At 35.4% G+C, this 19,301-nt stretch overlaps 1 protein-coding gene across 1 annotated transcript; it reads left to right on the top strand.

Annotated features, from left to right (window-relative positions):
- The first annotated feature begins 5,737 nt into the window (after positions 1–5,737).
- On the top strand, positions 5,738–6,115 carry LOC112691299. The gene has a single exon (XM_025565466.1). It carries the CDS (start codon positions 5,738–5,740, stop codon positions 6,113–6,115), a length of 378 nt encoding a protein of 125 aa, XP_025421251.1.
- Positions 6,116–19,301: the final 13,186 nt, after the last annotated feature.

The raw sequence follows: 19,301 nt of genomic DNA, 5'->3' as shown, positions 1-19,301 counted from the left end.
AAATGCTCAACCCGTATTTATACAGGTTCCAATGACGTAAAAGTGGCCTAATTCTAATATTACTTTATTTTGCCCTCTATTTAGCATTATTATGTAAAACCGTGAAACTACTTGTTGTTTTCACCTTTACCCTGGTTTTCCTGCGTATATGCGAATTTAATATATTATCTATTTTATACATATACTATTTTAATCTATTAAATAATCAAAATATTATTTTGATTATTAAATTTAGCTGGACCTTGGCGAATTTATTAATATGCGTAATAAGTTATTTTTGATTATTAAATATTGATTAATTAAATGCTGATTATAAAATACGCCTAGCCTTGGGCTTACTACAACTTGGAGCCAGGGAGGGCCATGCCACCATCCGTCACAATCTCTTAATTTTTTTGGACTTAAGCCTCGGCTGACATAGTCGGCCAGGTTGTCATTGGTCCCTACGTGATACCAGCAATAATTGATGGTACGCTCTTGGTTCAGCTCGCAAGTGACCATTTATACCGTTTTGATGGCTCCTTAGACTGATTGCTGATACCCTTGATATTAACGGCAATGTGTCTTTCAATGTGGATTCCGACTATTTTACTTTGGTTGTCATACCGTTCACATAGCTGTTCCCAAGCAAGTAGGTAATTTGCCTCTGATGATTCTAGTGATTCAATGACTTGCGCTGCCTCGCCCTTTACCGTAGATTAGAGATGGTAAAGTTTTTCTACCGTAGGCATAAGTTCATTATTATGAACAAGTGCTTTAAATGTGTCCCGGTAATTTAGCCATTTTTTGATAGTCTCCGCTGAATTCTGACAATGAGATCGGTGAAAGTCCCATGGCTGGTTGATGGTTGGGTCGTCCTCTATATCCCAAAGGAGCCTGGCTACTTAAAAATTGACTTGATCTCCTTTGATTTGTACGAGAAGATTCGAGAAAAACCATAGCAGGTGATATGGCCTCGTTATAGTCAGTCTCCAACGCCAAGCGTTCCCGCAAGCTGTTCTTCTCGGGGATCCAAAAATTCGATGCTCTGACCACTGAGGATGTCACCGTAGGCGGCTTCAAGTCTTGTAGTTCGCATTCCTAGTTCCATCATCGTTTATGCGTTCGAGAAGTTGCCCTTGTCATTTCTTGTCGTCACAAAATTTAAAAAATTAAATATATCAATATTTTATTCAATGAGAAATGCATCCCCTACAAATTTTCAATTTTCTCAAAAAACAACTAAGATTCTCAATATTTTTAGTAAATTACATATTATTACCTGAAGACCTAAAGTATAATGTCTTATTTATAATTACCTATATTACTATATTAGTAATATATTTTCTTTCGATAACTATTTAAATTTATAAATGTTTATAATATACAGCTCTATACATGATTAAAATTTACAAAGAGAAATACACACCTGAGGCGGAATTTATACTTAAACCAGGTGATAACCTGCTTAACTGTTCACCGTTAGAACGACTTGATGTAATTATTTCAGCTTTTTTATACTCTCTATGTCTGTTATTAAAACAATCCAGTAGTTTATCTTTTGCCGTCTTTTTTAAAAATGGACCTAGATAAAATTTAAAACTTTAAATCTATACACATTTTTTAAATTACTTTATTTTATGAATAAACCTGCCATAACTTATATCCTCTTCAGACCGAGTGTGCTCAAACTAAGACAATTTTATACTGTATCAAATGCCTGATACCAACTTTTAGAAAACCATACTAGATAACTGATGTCCCATTTTGTACACATTTGATTTTATGGGTTAATTATCGTTATATTATTTTAAAAAGATAATTTATCATTGTTGTAACAGCTGAATAATATTTTTATTATGATTATTCAACTATCTAGTGTATATGTAATTGATTTATAATAATCATGAACCCAATGAAATACCAAAATTCTTCGAAAATTTTTTTCTAAAATTAGAATACTTTTAAAATAAATTTAACATAAAATATTACAATGTAAACATAAACAATGTTATTCTAAATTAAACTACAAATCACAAACAAAAATTAGAAATTGTTATCGATAAGATAATATTTTGTTCTATTTATTAAATATACACTGGAATAATGTACTCAAAGTAGGACATTCGGTAAATAACCATCGCGATTATACATTGACATTCAGCTTGGTCCGTGCGTGTCGTCTATTTTTGCTATTTCTAATCGTAATTATATTTTTTATTTTAAAATAATAACTAAAATTAAAAAATGTCGAAACTTATATCACAAGAAATTATGTCATTAATACATGATGGGAATACGTCCGATTTTAATGAATTGAGTGACGATGAAATTTCTTTTAATGTAAATGAGTTTGAAGTCGATGCTATTAATTGAGATGAACTCGATGTACTTCAAAGAGAGCTAGAAATAGCAGATAATTCAAATGACCAAGACTTAAGCATATTAGCGAATGAAGACTCAACTGACGATAAAAATAATCAGGTACCACACATAAATTCATCTATACAAAATAAATTTACGAATGAGTTTGTATGGAGATCAAATTTAAAATTTTCTAAAAAAAATAAGTTTATTAGAAAATCGACCAATGATTTTATTCAATACCAAAGAACACAATGGACTCCCTTGGATTATTTTAAGCATTTTATTCCCGATCAAATTATGGAAAGCTTTTCATTCCACACTAATTCTCGATATGTTGAACAAAATGGAAACTCATTAAAAACTACACTAATTGAAATAAAAAAATTCTATGGAATTTTGATTTTTATGTCGAGTATGGGTTATCCACAAATTCGAATGTATTGGACAAAAGGAACTAGAGTTCCTTTAGTTTCAAATAATATGGCACGAGATAGATATTTTTTAATCCGCTCTAATTTAAAAATTGTCAATGATTTTTCTATCTCGGATGAAATAAAAAAAAGGATTTTCTCTGGAAAATACGACCAATTTTAGATAGTGTAAGAAACGGTTATCTTCAACTAATTAGGAAAACACATCTTAGTATTGACGAACAAATTATTCCGTTTACGGGTACCACTTGATTAAAACAATTCGTTAAAGGTAAACCTAATCCTGAAGGACTTAAAAATTTCGTATTAGCTGATAAAAATGGCTTAGTTTTAGATTTTTTTATTTATCAAAGTAAAAAAACTACAATTGATCATGACGATTGCAAATTTTCACTAACTTTGGCTGAATCAGTTGTATGGCATTTAAGCGAAATAGTTCCACCCAATATGTGTTTATATTTGGATCGATATTTCACCACTGAAAAATTAGTACAGATACTACTTAAAAAAAAAATATTTTCTACGGGTATAATAATGAAAAATCATTTGCCAAAAAATATAATATTAATGTCAGATAAAGAAATGATGAAATTAAATAGAGGTACTTCAAAACAATATGTGAGAGAAGATAAAAAAATGGTTTGATAATAAGCCAATCCATTTATTATCTTCAGAAAGTGGAAAAGAGCCAAAAGATGCTTGCTGCCGATGGTCAAAAAAAGAATTTAAAAAAATTGATGTTGAAAGACCTAATTATGTTAAAAATTATAATATATTTATGGGAGGTGTCGACTTGTGTGATCGCATGATAGCTCTTTATCGTATGAAATCTCGTACAAATAAATGGACAATTTTCCACTTTGTAGACTTAGCTATTGTAAATTCGTGGATATTATAGGAAAAAGATTGTGAGAGCAAAAATATACCTAAAAAAAAAATAATGCCATTATTAGATTTTCGTATTGAAGTTGCTCGTACTCTCATTGTGGAAGATGGAGAAGACACCGACGTTAGCGATCCCGAAAAAGTTAATTCATAAGGAGAAAATAAAGGCTGGTTTAATAATTTACCACCGATTCAGTCTCGTTGTGTTCCGACTGTTCTTAGCGTAATGTGTGTTCACAATTTTATTTCTCCAGACATTTTTTTTTCATCATATGTGATTTTGGTGATATTTCAAATCCAGATGAATTGTCTACTATTTCTCCAAAGAGAAAAAATCCAAAAGAAAAAGTAAGTAAAACCTTTTTCATATTTTATATTCTTCGTCAATGTATATTACATAAATAATAATAATAGTGTTTGAGTCTGAATGTACTGTCTATATTATGTTTTATTTTTATGTTGTATTAATTCATTTGTTTGTCATTTATGTTATCATTTTCGTGCAATGCGTAGCGGTGCGTTGCGTATCCGAGGCCCTCGTCGGCGGCGGCGATAAGCCTCCGTGTGCGACCGGCCGGTTACGCAATCGCGCTGTTATCATCGCATGAAAGTGTCGTTATTTCCACGTTTTCAAAGGTTTTCGGTAATGTTTTTGTAAAAGTAAAAGTCATGTTCTCAGTGCCACAAAGTTTCATAAGTTCTCGTGTTTTTTGGTTTAGTGTGGTGGCACTGAGACATTTATCTTCATTTTGTGGTGTCCGGCGGCCCTAGCCTTCGTGGAAAATGTCGCTGGCACCGTCTCTCTCTCTGCTCGTGTCCGCCGTAGTGTTAATACCCGTTTGTCGTTTGTTCCTGTTTGCAGCCATTTTGTTATACCACGTTTTTGTCTTGTCAGTTGTGTTGTGAATTAGTCATTGGTAACTATCGCGTATAATATTTGCCCAGCATTAATTTGTTTTGTCCCTCTAGGGTGTTCAATTTGTTACCATTGACTGCATTGTTTAGTGATTAAACGTGGTATATTGTGTTGTATGGTCCGGTTGCAGCAGAGTCGTGTGTTATTTGTTTGTCGTGGTGCAGTTAGCGTTGTGTTGTAGTGTGCGGAATCACTTGTATTTTTTATTGTATTAATTTTATTATTAATTACGAATTCCGGCATTGCAGCACATCATAACTGCACGAGGTAGGTGGTGCACCACCATTTTTTATATTATTTGAAGACCGACGGGTCTATCATATTGATTTATTTATTTATATATTATTTATTATTTGTGTGCGCCGTGTGGGCCTCACATTGTTGATTTATTTATTTTATTGTGTAATTTATATTTTGGTTGTGCCGCTGTAGGGCCACCTTGCATTTATTATTATTATTATTATTATTATACTATATTTTTATTATACAGTCCATTTATTATTACCAATCTTTGTATAATTATTAAGGCGAACAAGCCAGCCCTATAAAATTGTTGGGCACTTGCCGCGTCGACAAATAGTATAATGTATTATGCTTATAAAATGGTTATTATACATCAGTTATATATAGGTTAATATTTTTTTTTACGGTATATTTTGATGAAATCACCGGGCATCAAGTACGAAGATATTGTTACTAATTTGTCAGGGGCTTTGGGTTTAGGGCGTGAGACAATTAGTAAAACTATCGCTGAATACAGACGTACTAATACTAATACGGTTACATCTCCCAACAAAAAGCGTATTAAGGAGTCTCTCTTCGACAAAATTGATGATTTGGATCGCAATGGGTTACGGCAAAAAGTTCATTCATTTTGGTTGCGTCGTGAATTACCTACGATAGACAAAATATTATTTGCTGTGAACGAAGATCCATCGCTTCCAAATTTCAAACGCCTACTTTGTACAGCACCATCAAAAAATTGAATTTCGTGTTTGAAAAAAGAAAAAGGTGCAGTGTGCTAACGAAAGGGATGATTTGATTGTTTGGCGCCACAATTATTTGTACGATATACGTAAGTAACTAACCTAACGGCTTACCACGCCTCTGCATAGACTATAAGCGCCTCAACGATGTGACCAAATCTAACGCATACCCGATGCTCTGTGCAAAGCTTGTTCCGAAAGTGCTGACGGCGGAGCAAAAAGAATTGCGACGGTCGATTTGCGAGGACTTTCTTGAACGAATTCAGAGTGAAGGACGTGACTGGATGAATTCGATTATCACGGCAAATGAAAGCTGGGTATATCAATATGACCCTGAGACTCGCCGACAGAGCAAACAGTGGGTTGATAAGGGAGGAGAGCGTCCCACGAAAGCCCGGATGTCTCGAAGCCAAATTAAGACAATGCTCATCTGTTTCTTCGATAAAACGGGTATTGTGCACCGAGAATTTGTTCCTCAAGGACAAACGGTGACTTCGGTATTTTACATTGAAGTTCTTAAGCGATTGTGTCAAAGAGTGTCTCGTTACTAACCCTCACTAAATTTAAAATATAATTAATTAACGCTAATAAAAAAAATATATTGATAAACGAAGTATTCGTAAATATAGATTATCATATAGTTATCATAATTGTTTCTAGGTTCTGGTTCAGATTTTAATTTAATAGGTATTTCTAATTGTCTTCCATATACTAATTCATATGGTTGGAAATTATGCGAAGTATGTTCTGTTGAATTATAAACGAAAAATGCGTATGGTAATAAATGATCCCAATTCGCTTTATTTTTATCTACATAATGTCTTAAATATTCTGCCAAAGTTCTATGTGATCTCTCTAAACTACCGTTAGATTGTGGGTGAAAAGGACTAGTATTTATTTTATTAATTTTTAATAATTTGCAAACTTCTTTAAATGTATTACTAAGAAACTCTGTTCCTTGATCAGTTAATATTGTTTCTTGTATTCCATGAATACATACAAAATGTACTACGAAAGCCTCAGCTACAGTATTAGCTTGATGATCAGGTATTGGTATTCCAGTGAATATTTAGTTAAATCGTCTTGCATTGTTAAAATATAATTATTACCCGATAAGGTGGTTGTTAACGGTCCTACAATATCTAAGAATATTTTTTCAAAAGGTTTCGAACTTATTGAAGTTATTGCCATAGGTTGTTTAACTTTTCTATTTGTCACTTTATTTTTCTGACATGAAGCACAGTTTTTAATATAATTTTTAACATCTTCTTTCATACCTACCCATTTAAATTGCTTTTTTATTTTTTTAATTGTTTTGTTTCCATTTCCCGACGTAGTCGGCTGATTTTGCATACCTTGATTCACCTTTCTTGTGTCTGCGTTTTTCTTTCTGTAACATTCCTCTAATGTGTGGTTAGTCTTTTTGCAGAAGCCACAGAATTTTGGTTTCGAATCTCGGTTTAATCTGTATGCCGCATCTTTTGTTTGTTTATCTCGCTGACCTGTATCTTCATTACGCTTTGTATGTTTACATTCATTTGTATTATGGTTATTTTTTCTACAATTTCTGCAATATTTTCCAATATTGTTGCTGTAAGGTTTACCTTGTAACAGTCGTTGTGTTTCTTTGTGCGAAAGGAACATTTTTTCTTCTTCTATACTTTCTTTAATCGCTTCTTCCAATATGGGAAGGTTTCTAGACTTTATTATATTCCTAATATTTGACGACAATCCTTCAATGTAGGTTGTTAATGTTATTTCTCTTATATAGCCGTGTATAGCTTTAGAGTCTGAAGTAGATCTCACCTTAGCACTAAAATCGCAAAGTTCGTGCAATAATTTCTCTACTCTTAACGTATAGCTTTGTACGTCTTCTCCTATTTGCATTCTACATGATGTAAGTTCTACCTGTAAATGACCTGCAGTGCGCTTGGTGCAGAAGGCGACTTCTAAGAGCCCTTTTAGCATGTCCCACGATGATATCTCCCTAAATTGTCTAACTGCGTAAGCCTTGCCTGTCATTTTCTACTGAATAGTTCGCAAAAGCAAAGGACGAGTTTTTTCATCAACGCCGTTCATTACAAAATCACAAGCGTCGATAAATGAATATACCTGCTGTGGGTCTTTCTCGTCGAATATAGGTACTAACTCTAACGCAGAATCGAAAGATAATGTGGCTGCCATTGTATTACTCGGTCTTAATATTGAAGTACTGTCTCTAGGATTTATCAAGAAAAATAGCCTATTAAAGCTTTTAGAACGCCTACCGTGTCTTAGTGTTCGGGACTCGGGACCTAGTGTTTCTCCTATCGACTGATGGTGATTCTAAGCTTACCCGTCGGGGAGGGACGTAAACGGTGTCGTGATCGGATAAATCGGAACTACTGGTAGTATCACTAAAACTTAAATCTATTGACATAAATTATATGATAAATTGATTAAACTTACAGTAATCTTTTACTTCTTTGAAGTTCTCCGTCCCGAAACAGCTGGCGCGGGAACCACGTAATACGTGGGTTTATGGTATATTAATTCGTATATTTGTTTGTGTATATTATATGTTTACACAACAATATATTGAATACACACACACTGTATTGTGTATTTTTGATGATGTCGACAGTGTATATAGTGTGAGACACGGTGTTACACTCGTGCTATATTTCACGGTCAGGGACGAAAACGACGACGTTTGATTTAGCGTCTCTTATGATGCACGCTAGTAGATTTTGATTAGTGGGCACGTTGTCCTCACTGAAAGAAATGTTTCTTCTTCTTTTATTATTAAAGCAACTCCGCGTGTTGTGCTGACAGTTACCGGATGTCACGCTCAAGAATTTCGCTGATTCAGTCAAAAATTAAAATTGTCTCTACACCACTCGGCGTATTATGTTATGTACGTGTAAGTGTTGTATATTTTAGGCGTCGAATACGTATAAACGTAATATTTTAATACATATTACATGTAAAACTTCTTCCAGAAATATTGTGTTTGAGACGGAGGTACGTGTTGGGCAGCCGTCCATTCGCAATGTGGTGCGGTGTTGAGGTGGCACACACAAGAGTAAATTATGATAAATAAATATACAGTATATATATGTTATAAATATATATATATATATTTAAATGCCGTAAAGCCAAAACAATTAGTGTGACGTTAGTGTTCGTAAAAAAATGACAAGAACCAAAAGATAGTCAAAGGCCGAAATAAAAAATAACCGAACGGCACCAGACTCTACTTAACTCGCTTACGGTCGTTGGCAGAGAGCGAGCTCGTCCGCGGTGCGGATCCACCGTGTGTTGCCGGCGGCTTCCCTGCTCCACCTCAGCACCTATCAAGGTGGTAGGTGGGAGGTTGTCGTCGGCACTGTCGCGGCCTTTGGCGTGGCTGGACAAGAGAGTGCACGCGATACGTAATGGTCGGAGTACTATTGTACCCACGACCACTACGGACCGTGTCATGTTAATTGTATTTTCTTACTGTTTAATAGCCGGTTTTGGAATTAATTTCTGGACTGATGTAATCTGTCACAGCGTCCCATATACAATAAATCCTCGTACTATTGTTTCGAAGAGCACCGCTGCCACCAGTTTGTTATAGGCCGGATCGGTTAAACTCGATAGAGTCCGTCGAAACTATGTAACGTTTGTAAGTACGCACTTACAATAAAGTAAAGTAATAAAGTAAAGGATTAAAAAATGGTTAAGACTCGTGAAAAAATTACTATTATGAGTTCGTTTATTGACCGTTCATGTACTTGGTTACAATACGACTGGTTATACGGACGGCGAGAGGCTTCCGGTTAATCCAAAAATGCTTACTTGCATTACTCCCCAGATAAAGGACTAATGCCTACGCGTACATGTTATTTATACATTCATAATAATAGTAATAATAATAATATATATACTAAATACTACTATTACCGGAAATTGTGATACCTCACGACGATGAACGAATTATTAGTTCAGGACACCAAAGACACTAACGAAAATTAATTATTTTTTTATTTCACTTATTTGTATTTTTATTTTGTATTTTAGTTTTTATTTTTATGACATATAAAAATTTTGATTTATGGTTTTTTTTTATCCATGTAACCAAAGTACCGAAAGTACCTAAATATTATTTTTGGGGATGGTAGTGAGGCTTCTCCGGAGATACGCAGACATAGATATGCAGATCACTTTGCCAATCCGGCCCTGCACGCCTCACAATCATACTATATAGTAGAACTAGACGAACGTTCAATATTCATGATATAATAAAAGAAAATATGCTCATGAACGAGCGCTTGTCGAACAGCACATGCTCTCGATCGTTGTTTACGTTTTACTTTTAGTGTTAAGCTTTTTGTTTGTGCACCATCGTGACGGTCGTCGAGGATTCGTCAAGACCACCGTCGGCACCCCTCTTTTTTACTCCCATCGGTGACGCGCACCCGGTCGCCCGGGCCGTCGATCGCGGTGGTGTGTGGGGAAAAACTTGTTTTCGGTTCTGGATATTCGTTCGCGTACGACCGACCGATAACTATCGTGCCTGCGCCGCCTTTTCTGTGTGTGTTGTCTTCTTAAGGTCGATTCCTTCTTTTTTGTACGCGAGTGTCGTTTGGTCGTGTGTTTTTGATCCGCCACCGTTGGTCGATCTCGTTTGTGTGTCACCGCGTGTAGTGTCAACGCGTTTTTTTTTTATATACTATCGACCTCGTGGTCACTTTTGCAGCCTTGCGTCCGTACGCCCTGTTTATCGCGTCGGTTGATTGGTGGACAGTGGTATTGTGTCATCACCATGCACCGTGTTTCACGAACTCGCTTTTGTGTGTGTTAGATACCACCTATTCGAGTGAGTTTCCCGTACGTTAACCTGTTTTTCGGTCGCGATCACTTTAGTTACGTTAGCGTCCACGTGGTTTTCACCCGTGGTCCTTTTTACAAGTCGGTTCGTGGTGCGCGTCACGTACGCCAGTAGTACCAACTTCGTTCCCGACACAAGCCATCCATTGCCACGAGTGTTGTCTGTTGCGGTCTGCTGGTTGGTAGCACTACGTATTTACGCTGCCATCTAGGGGTCAGGTGTAACGATTTTCAGTTGGACCCTTATCACCACCACCCGAGATAAGATTGTTTTTATTTACTCATTGTCTGTAAACTTTAATAATAATAAGTGTGGTTTGTGCCCAAGGGCCTATTATTTATTGGTCTATTATTTCTATGGCCCTTTGTTGTCCTTAAACACCATCATCTCCTCCTCTCACCATATTTCTTAATATTCTTCAGAGCGCACGTTCGCGAGTGTCGCGCGGCCGGCTGGCGATCAATATTTTTCAACAGCTCCGCGACGATGCGTACAAACACTCTTAATAACGATGCGTATACCGTATACTCCGAATCATAAGAATATATTGCGTCGTGACGCGTCGGTTGTTCATGAAATAATAAATCGCTCTCCCAAATCAGCATTTGTAGGAATGGGCAGCGGTCGCCGTTATGAGTGGGCGTGTTAACGACGCGTCGCGTGTTTGCGCCACATGAAAGGAAATAAATAAACGGAATACGTATAAAATAAATGTATAGTGTGTTGTAGTGAGCCCAAGGCTCAGCATAATTTAATAATCAATCTAATTAAGTATAAATATTAATAAATGTGCCTACGTGTAGGAAACCCAGGGCAAGGGTGAAAATAACAAGTAGTTTTAATAAATACACCTACAACGCAGGAAATCCAGGGCAAAGGTGAAAACAACAAGTAGTTTCTACTTATGAACATAGAAATGCTAAATCGACAGTAAAAGGAAGTAATATTAGAATTAGGCCACTTTTACGTCATTGGAACCTGTATAAATACGGGTTGAGCATTTAGCATTATGCAGATGTAGATAGGTAGTTATACTGATCATTTCCCCTGTTAAATAAATTATTACTCGTCGTGGACATTGTAACAGCCACATCGCCGCGAGTAATAATTCTCTACCCAGTTTTTAACTGTTATTAATATTTTGTGTTTATTCTAAGTGTTAAATCAATAAACCAGTAATTTTTCTAAGTATTTAATTAAGAGTGTTCAATTATTAATATTACCTATTTCTCTCAACACGTCTCAAGATTACGTTCAACGTGCTACGTCGTTAAATAATTAATGTGTTACCGATCGTAGTGTCCTGCACAACGCTCGCTACAGTGTGCACCGTGTTTGTGTGTACTGTGTAATGAAAATATGACTATATTACTACTTATTTAGGTACTTATTTTTGCAAAAGAGTTAGTAAGTATTTTTATTTATTTTTATATTAATATTATGTAATTACCTATGTGGCTATGTATACTACTTGTTTTACATTACGGTAATAACAATTTACATTAAAAGATTGTGAGTACATACTAAACTATGTGTTTTATAGATATGGCTCCAATAAAGCTAACACTAAAAAAAGAGAAGATAGTAAACTTTCTTAGAAATAACAATTGTTATCCAGATTTGTGGAATACTTTAGAGATAAATGATTAAATATTAATCAATCGGCTATACTCTGTTTTGGTGATAAACGCCATTATTGCAGACTTTACATACAAAGAGTAAGTTTTTTTGTTTTTAATGTTAAGTGTTCCATTTCTAAGTTCTTAAAGATTGATCAATTCAAATGTCAATTTGGTCAAAATTGTTGTTGTTGAATATTTATACAAAACATAGCAAATGTTCTTACTTCTTATATTTTTTTTAAAATACCATTAAAGTGAAAGTGATCAACAAGTAAACAAAACAGATACTTATTACATGTAATTTAGAAACGCATACATAATTTATTAAGTTAATTATTATTATGCACATTTGAATCAAGAAGGTAGATACATAAATCAATATAATTCATATAAGTTGTTCTAAAGCAATTTTGGAAAAATTTACCATTTTAATAATAAAATAAGTATTAAATTATTTGAAATTTCTGATAATTTAATTGGTAGGTCTATGGGTCAATTAGTAATTTAAGTTTTATTTAAATGTATTAATTATTTCAATGATATTAGAAACAGATACTTTAAAAACTTACAAATTTTATTTTAATAAATATTATAAATAGATTCATTGCACCAATTACAACTAATTGACCGCATGTTGCGTTTGGGTAACGAGCACCCCACCTTTTTTGTTCACCTTAATATTGTATTATTGATTTTTTATTATCTTTTTTATTATTATGTTATTATATCATAAGTGTAGTTTTATTTATGCTATAACTATAATATTAATACCTTTTTATGTCCTAATTATTATAATTTATATTTATTGTACCTGTAAATTTACTGTATTATTGGGCCATCACCACTTATATATGTTTAATATGTTAAATTACTATATTATTGTTGTATGCTGTACTGTAAAGGAATTTTTATTCTGTAAATTATAAAATAAATACAAATATTTTTTTTATTTGACCAAAATTACATAACATGCTATATATGACAATTTAGAATTTGATTAATTTAGCCCTGAAAGCAAAGCTTGTGGTAGACTAAATGAGTTACAAATTACAATACAAATTAATTACATAAAATTTTAATACAAATACAAATATACCTAAATAGTTTGTATATTTTGTATGAAAAAACACATTATATATAATACATATTGTTTTATGCATTTTGATCAGTCCCTAACACCATATTAATTATTAATATATTACTAGGGGTGAGATTTTAAGGAAAATGCATTTTTTTGTTGTTTAAAATCATAGGAATATAATTGTCAAACAGTATTTAAATTAATCGGAATCAATCTGTAACATCAAAATGGTAATAACTTTTAGTAAATTAATTTGTTTAACTATAATTATTGCATACAAATATGTGTATTTGATTGCTATAGAAAATCAGATTTTGAAAATATTAATATTGCTTCGAGTTATTATGCTATTAATGGTATGGAGTAACTCGTCAATTTAATTTAATTTAAATAATGTATAAAAATGTATTAATTTATTTTCAATGCTAATGAGTAGGGCTGTGTAACCAATTTATAATTAGGTATACTAATGTACCTGTATTTCTGCCTCTGATGCTGCAGAGCGTCTATCTTGTTGAGCGTTACTGCCAGTGCTAACCAATGGATCAAAGTTAAAAAAAATTATGAGATTCCTCATTTGATTGTGTATACGCTTCCTCGCAGTGCACCCTGGTAACGGTTGATGTAACTTCGTATCATCAAACGGCTAAAGTATACGGAATCCTGGTCGGCGGACTGTGCTTTTGCATCTCCCGCCTTTCATGCAAGCAAATAAACAGCGCATAAACCAAAACAGTCCTTCTAAGGACTACATGACGAAGGGCATCACCCGAATTATGCAATTGAATGTCGAAGGCTTCAGTAAATCTAAGGCGGAAGTACTAGAAAGAATCGCAACGGAAGAAAAAATAGATGTACTCGTTGTTCAGGAATCTCACACAGCCGATCAGGAACAACTATCGAAAAGAGGGCACATTACTGGATTTACAATCGCTGGTGCTACCTTTCACAGAAAATACGGTACCGCCACCTACATAAAAAGTGATCTTAAATGGAACCACATCAGAACCTCTGAAGAAAACAGTATCTACACTATTGAGACTCAAGTTGGAAACCTACACGTAACCAATATCTATAAGCCTCCAAACACCATATGGCCTACACCTATACTCCACTCACCTAATTACCCTACTATTTACATAGGCGACTTCAATAGTCATAACACTATGTGGGGATACAACGAAAATGACACTCAAGGAGAGGAACTTGCTGATTGGAGTGAAGCCGAGGGACTAGAATTAGTTTTCGACGCTAAACAAAGGGGAACGTTCCGATCTGCCAGATGGAATAGGGAGTATAATCCGGATCTGTGCTTCATATCTACGGACCAAAATGGCACTACTTTACCAACTTCAAGAAGAGTCCTAACGGACTTCCCAAACAGCCAACACAGACCGGTCGTTATTGAAGTCGGTTTTCAAATCCCGACGATTAGGTCTATTCCCAGGGCAAGGTGGAATTTCCATAAAGCTAACTGGTCTTTGTTCACTAAAACTTTGGACGATAGCGTACGGTGGATTCCTCCCTGTATTGAAAATTACAAATGTTTCACAAAGCTCATCATCAACACCGCAAAAAAGAGCATCCCCCGTGGCTATAGAAAGAACTACGTCCCTGGATGGAATGATGAATGTGAAACACTATACTCCTCTTTCAAACGTACGGGTAATTATGATTATGCAAAGAAGACTCTAGAAGCACTTAACTATCAACGCCGCGAAAGATGGATAAAATTAGTAGAAAAAACAGACTTTAAGCACTCAAGCCACAAAGCTTGGTCACTCCATCGAAGACTGGAATCTAACGGAGAGTCCAACCCAAGCTATCCACCATTTAACCCAAATCAGATAGCAAATCACATACTTGGACTGTCTAGAGCATCGCCGAATAAACAATTTTCAAAAGAAACAAAATCCAAACTCGCAAAACTCAAAAGTGAAGCGGACCAAAGATTAGTTATAACCGCCCCCTTCTCAGTAGAAGAAATAAACTCTGCGATAGAAAAAATAAAAACTGAGAAATCGGCCGGTAAAGACGGGATATTCCCTGAATTCTTTAAACACTGTGGAATGCGCACTCGATTATGGCTCACAGCTTTCTTCAACAATATTCTGGAGAATGGGGAAATACCGGCAATATTTAAAGATATAAAAATAATAGCGATATGCAAACCAAAAAAACCTAATAACCTTCCTCAAAGCTACCGACCTATCGCACTACTAAGCGTAAGCTACAAACTTCTCGAAAGATTGATCTATAATCGCATTAGTCCAATTATCGATCAAGTGGTCCCCAAAGAACAAGCTGGATTTAGACCTCATCGAAGTTGCACAGACCAAGTAGCAGCCTTAACTACATTTATAGAAAACGGATTCCAAAAGAACTTGAAAACTACAGCTGTACTTGTCGACCTTACAGCTGCATACGATATAGTCTGGAGAATAGGTCTCCTTACAAAACTCCTGGAACTATTTCCTTGCCTCACACTATACAAACTGATGAACGAAATGCTTAGCAATCGTACATTTGTAGTTCATCTAGGAGAATGACATAGCAAACCAAGACGACTGAACGACGGGTTACCCCAAGGGTCGGTTCTTGCACCAATCTTGTTCAATCTCTACATTAGTGACTTATCAAACACAATTTCACGGAAATTTATTTACGCTGATGACATTACACTGGCTGTGCAAAACAATAAATTTGAAGTCACCGAAAAAGTATTATCAGAAGACCTAGATATAATTTCAACATATCTACACAGATGGCGACTTAAACCCAATATAAATAAAACTGTCGTCACAAGCTTCCATCTAAATAATCGTCTGACCAACTATCAACCCAAGGTAACGTTCCGTGGTAGTACCCTCAATTACGACCAGACTCCTACATACTTAGGAGTAACACTAGATAGACAGCTTACTTATAAAAGACATATAGAAAAGACTGCATCTAAGCTCAAAACCAGAAATTATATAATCCAAAAACTAGCTGGCTCATCCTGGGGAGCATCTACTTCCACACTTAGAACGTCTACTCTGGCCCTAGTGTACTCAGCCGCAGAGTACGCCTGTCCAGTTTGGACAAACAGTTCACATTGCAGCAAGATTGACGTCCAGCTCAACCACTCTATGAGAATAATTTCTGGTACGGTAAAGTCAACTCCAACACAATAGCTTCCCGTCTTGTGTAACATTTTCCCACCTTCTATACGCCGTAAATCAGCTGGTCACAGAGAATGGTCAAAATACGCTGACAACCAATCTCTCCCAATCCATCAGGACACCACTCACAATGGAAGCCTCGGGCTGAAATCCAGAAAACCCGCCCACATTAGTATGAGGAAACTTATTGCGGACCGCTACGATGGCCTAGCTGATTGGAAATCAGAATGGGAAAAATCTAACCCGGACTCCCACAATATAATACAATCACTAGGAAACCCGTTACCAGGACATCAACTACCTCGACGAGAATGGGTCGTGTTAAATAGACTTCGCACTGGACATGGGCGCTGCAAAGAGCTGCTCCACAAATGGAAAATGGCAGACCTCCCAGATTGCGACTGTGGGCATCCCTCTCAGACCATCCATCATATAATAAAAGACTGTCCCCTCCGCGCATTTAAAGGATCAATGCGGGAACTTTACCACGCTACGGATGAAGCTATTAATTGGATCAAAGCCCTCGACATTATACTTTAAAGAAGAACATACCACTATACTTTATCAATTCATAGTTACCAAAAACCATTCATGTTATTTATTTATTTTTATTTTTATTTATTTGTTTATTTTTAATATTACTAATTTTATTTGCTTGCTTATACTTATATACCATACGATAATAATAATAATTGTTAATACAATTCTGTTGTTTTTGAATCTGTTAATGACATAATATTTATTTCTTCTATTTTATTAGTGACGGCTGTTTTAAACATTCTGAGTAACTGATCATGTTGAGAAGAGTCAATGCAACTTAGCCAACGGTTTATAAATTTTGGATGTGAAAATGCAGCAATTACAGCATTGTCTGCTTCAGTTGTATTTAAATTTATTATATTGAAAATCTTTTTTCAATTCTTGTAAGAATACTGTTAACTAAAGGTTCACAATATCTCCAATCATTTAGTAATAAATGTTGAACTTTACGGCGTAAACTCAATATGACTGGAAGAACAAAACCATAGTAAATATTATTTTCACTTTGGAGAATATCTAATGCTTCTGCTAAAGGACCAACGCAATTTAAATGTTCTTCTATATAAATATACTCTAATCTTTTAACATGCTATTCTTTAATTCTAATGCTTCGAATCACTCACAATTTTTCTCCTTATTTCTTAAAATTTGTTTTAAAGAGTCATATAAAGAGTTCCAACGTGTATCCCCAGGTCTAGATAAATTATGACCCAATGTCTGCAATATGACCAAAATAAATTGAGTATCAATTTGTAATTATTAAATAATATAAGAGTAAATGATAAAAGAAAAACTAGAAATTTACCTCAGCAGATTTTGGCCTATTTGAAGCATTCCATAATAATGTACACTTTTTCATTACCGAAATATGTATTTAATTTAGTTGTGCGTTTTGTGGTGATTGAATAGTTTTGATTAAATCAGCTGTACCAAAAAGGCTCTCATACATCTCAACATCTCAAATGTCGAGGTAGCCATGGATTATTTTGTAGTTTCTCCTACTGCTACTTCTGGGTATCTAGCTAACACTCCCCCGTGGTAGGGGAGAGGGAAGAAATATATTGAATACTTCCCCCGGACAGAGGACCTACGCCAAGCCGGCACGGGGTGGGAGCTCCACCTTCGCGTGTCGGTGGCGTAAAATGCGCGGTGTGCCTCGAGCTCCGAGGCTGCCGCGTGATCAAAATTTACTCCAAATCCGACCCGAGCTCGGCTCGGCCGGGGGCTGGTGGTTCGCTGGGGAACCGTCCCAGTGGATCGGATGCTCGTTTTTACGACTTCCGGGCGGGCTGTCGCGTCTCATGTCAGTCTAGCTTTCTCGGAAGACTAGCTGTGATGGCGGCGGTACCGGGGCCTTTATAACGGTAGACGGTGGGCTGACCTCCACCGTCGAAGCATATCTTATCATTGCGACGTTAAAGCTTTTGCAATTGATGAAGAAAGTAACTGTGTTGCCAACTTTACCTTCATCTTATTTTTAAAGTAAAAAACATACTCTTTTTTAAGTTTGTTGGCTAAATGCCCTTTCTCATTTTCTTGCAGCATTAATAAAAGTTCAACATACTTAAAATCAATTATGCCATTGTTGCAGTCAATTAATTACCTTTTCTCTCCAAAAGTATTGCGAACAAGCTTCACCATATGTGCTGGGTCAAAAATGATATTGACATTGAAATCATTAAATGCATTAAAATCAGATTTTATTAATTGAGGTGTAGATGCTAATTTACAGCCTAATGCTTTGGCCATGCTAACATTCACTGCACATCCATCAAATGTATGACTTACTACGGTAATCCCAGTTTCAGTTAAAACATTTAAGCAGCGACGCACTAAGTTTTTTTTCTGTTCACTATTTAAATGGTTACAGAAGAAATACCCAACTGGCAATTTCCATGAAGCATTTATGGCCGTTACCATGAAAACAAAGCATTCAGTTGCTTCACTCTGAGCATCACTATCAATTTCAAGCCCATAGTCTACAAATCCATGGTACTTGAGACCATCAAACTCAAGACATTTGCGAATTGCTATTTCATCCATACTTAAAGCACAATATATTGGGTATGGAGAATTTTTGCAAGCTAGCGTTAAGGTGTTCAGTGCTTCTTTCGTAAAGCCAGGTTCAGCATCTACAATAGCATATCACTTACTTAGCGTGCGAGGGCTTGGAAGGACAGAATTAAATTCTCTACGAACAAATGTGTACGCCTTGGGAGAATAAAAATTTAGAGTGACAGCAAATTTACGTAGCTGCATGCTGTAGCGTTTTGGCAATTTCTTTCCTGTATTTTTGTTCACAAAATTTTTGATTAAATCTGTTTGCTTACCGAAATTTGAATCTAATAAATTTGGTTGCTCTTTGTTAATCAATAACTTGGCCTTTAATGTATTGATAATATCTAAAAAGAGGATGGTAGAAAAAAGTCTCAGGGGGGATCCCTAAAAAAAAGTCTCTAAGAAAAAAAGTCTCCA

This window comes from Sipha flava, unplaced genomic scaffold (assembly GCF_003268045.1).
Source record: "Sipha flava isolate LNK unplaced genomic scaffold, YSA_version1 592_pilon_pilon, whole genome shotgun sequence".
NCBI lineage: Eukaryota > Metazoa > Arthropoda > Insecta > Hemiptera > Aphididae > Sipha > Sipha flava.
The sequence above is the reverse complement of the archived record's forward strand: the minus strand, read 5'-3'. Positions and strand labels throughout refer to the sequence as shown.

Bases quoted from the DNA above. Each gene is read 5' to 3' on its own strand.
- LOC112691299 (XM_025565466.1), top strand. From the start codon at position 5,738: ATGCTCTGTGCAAAGCTTGTTCCGAAAGTGCTGACGGCGGAGCAAAAA.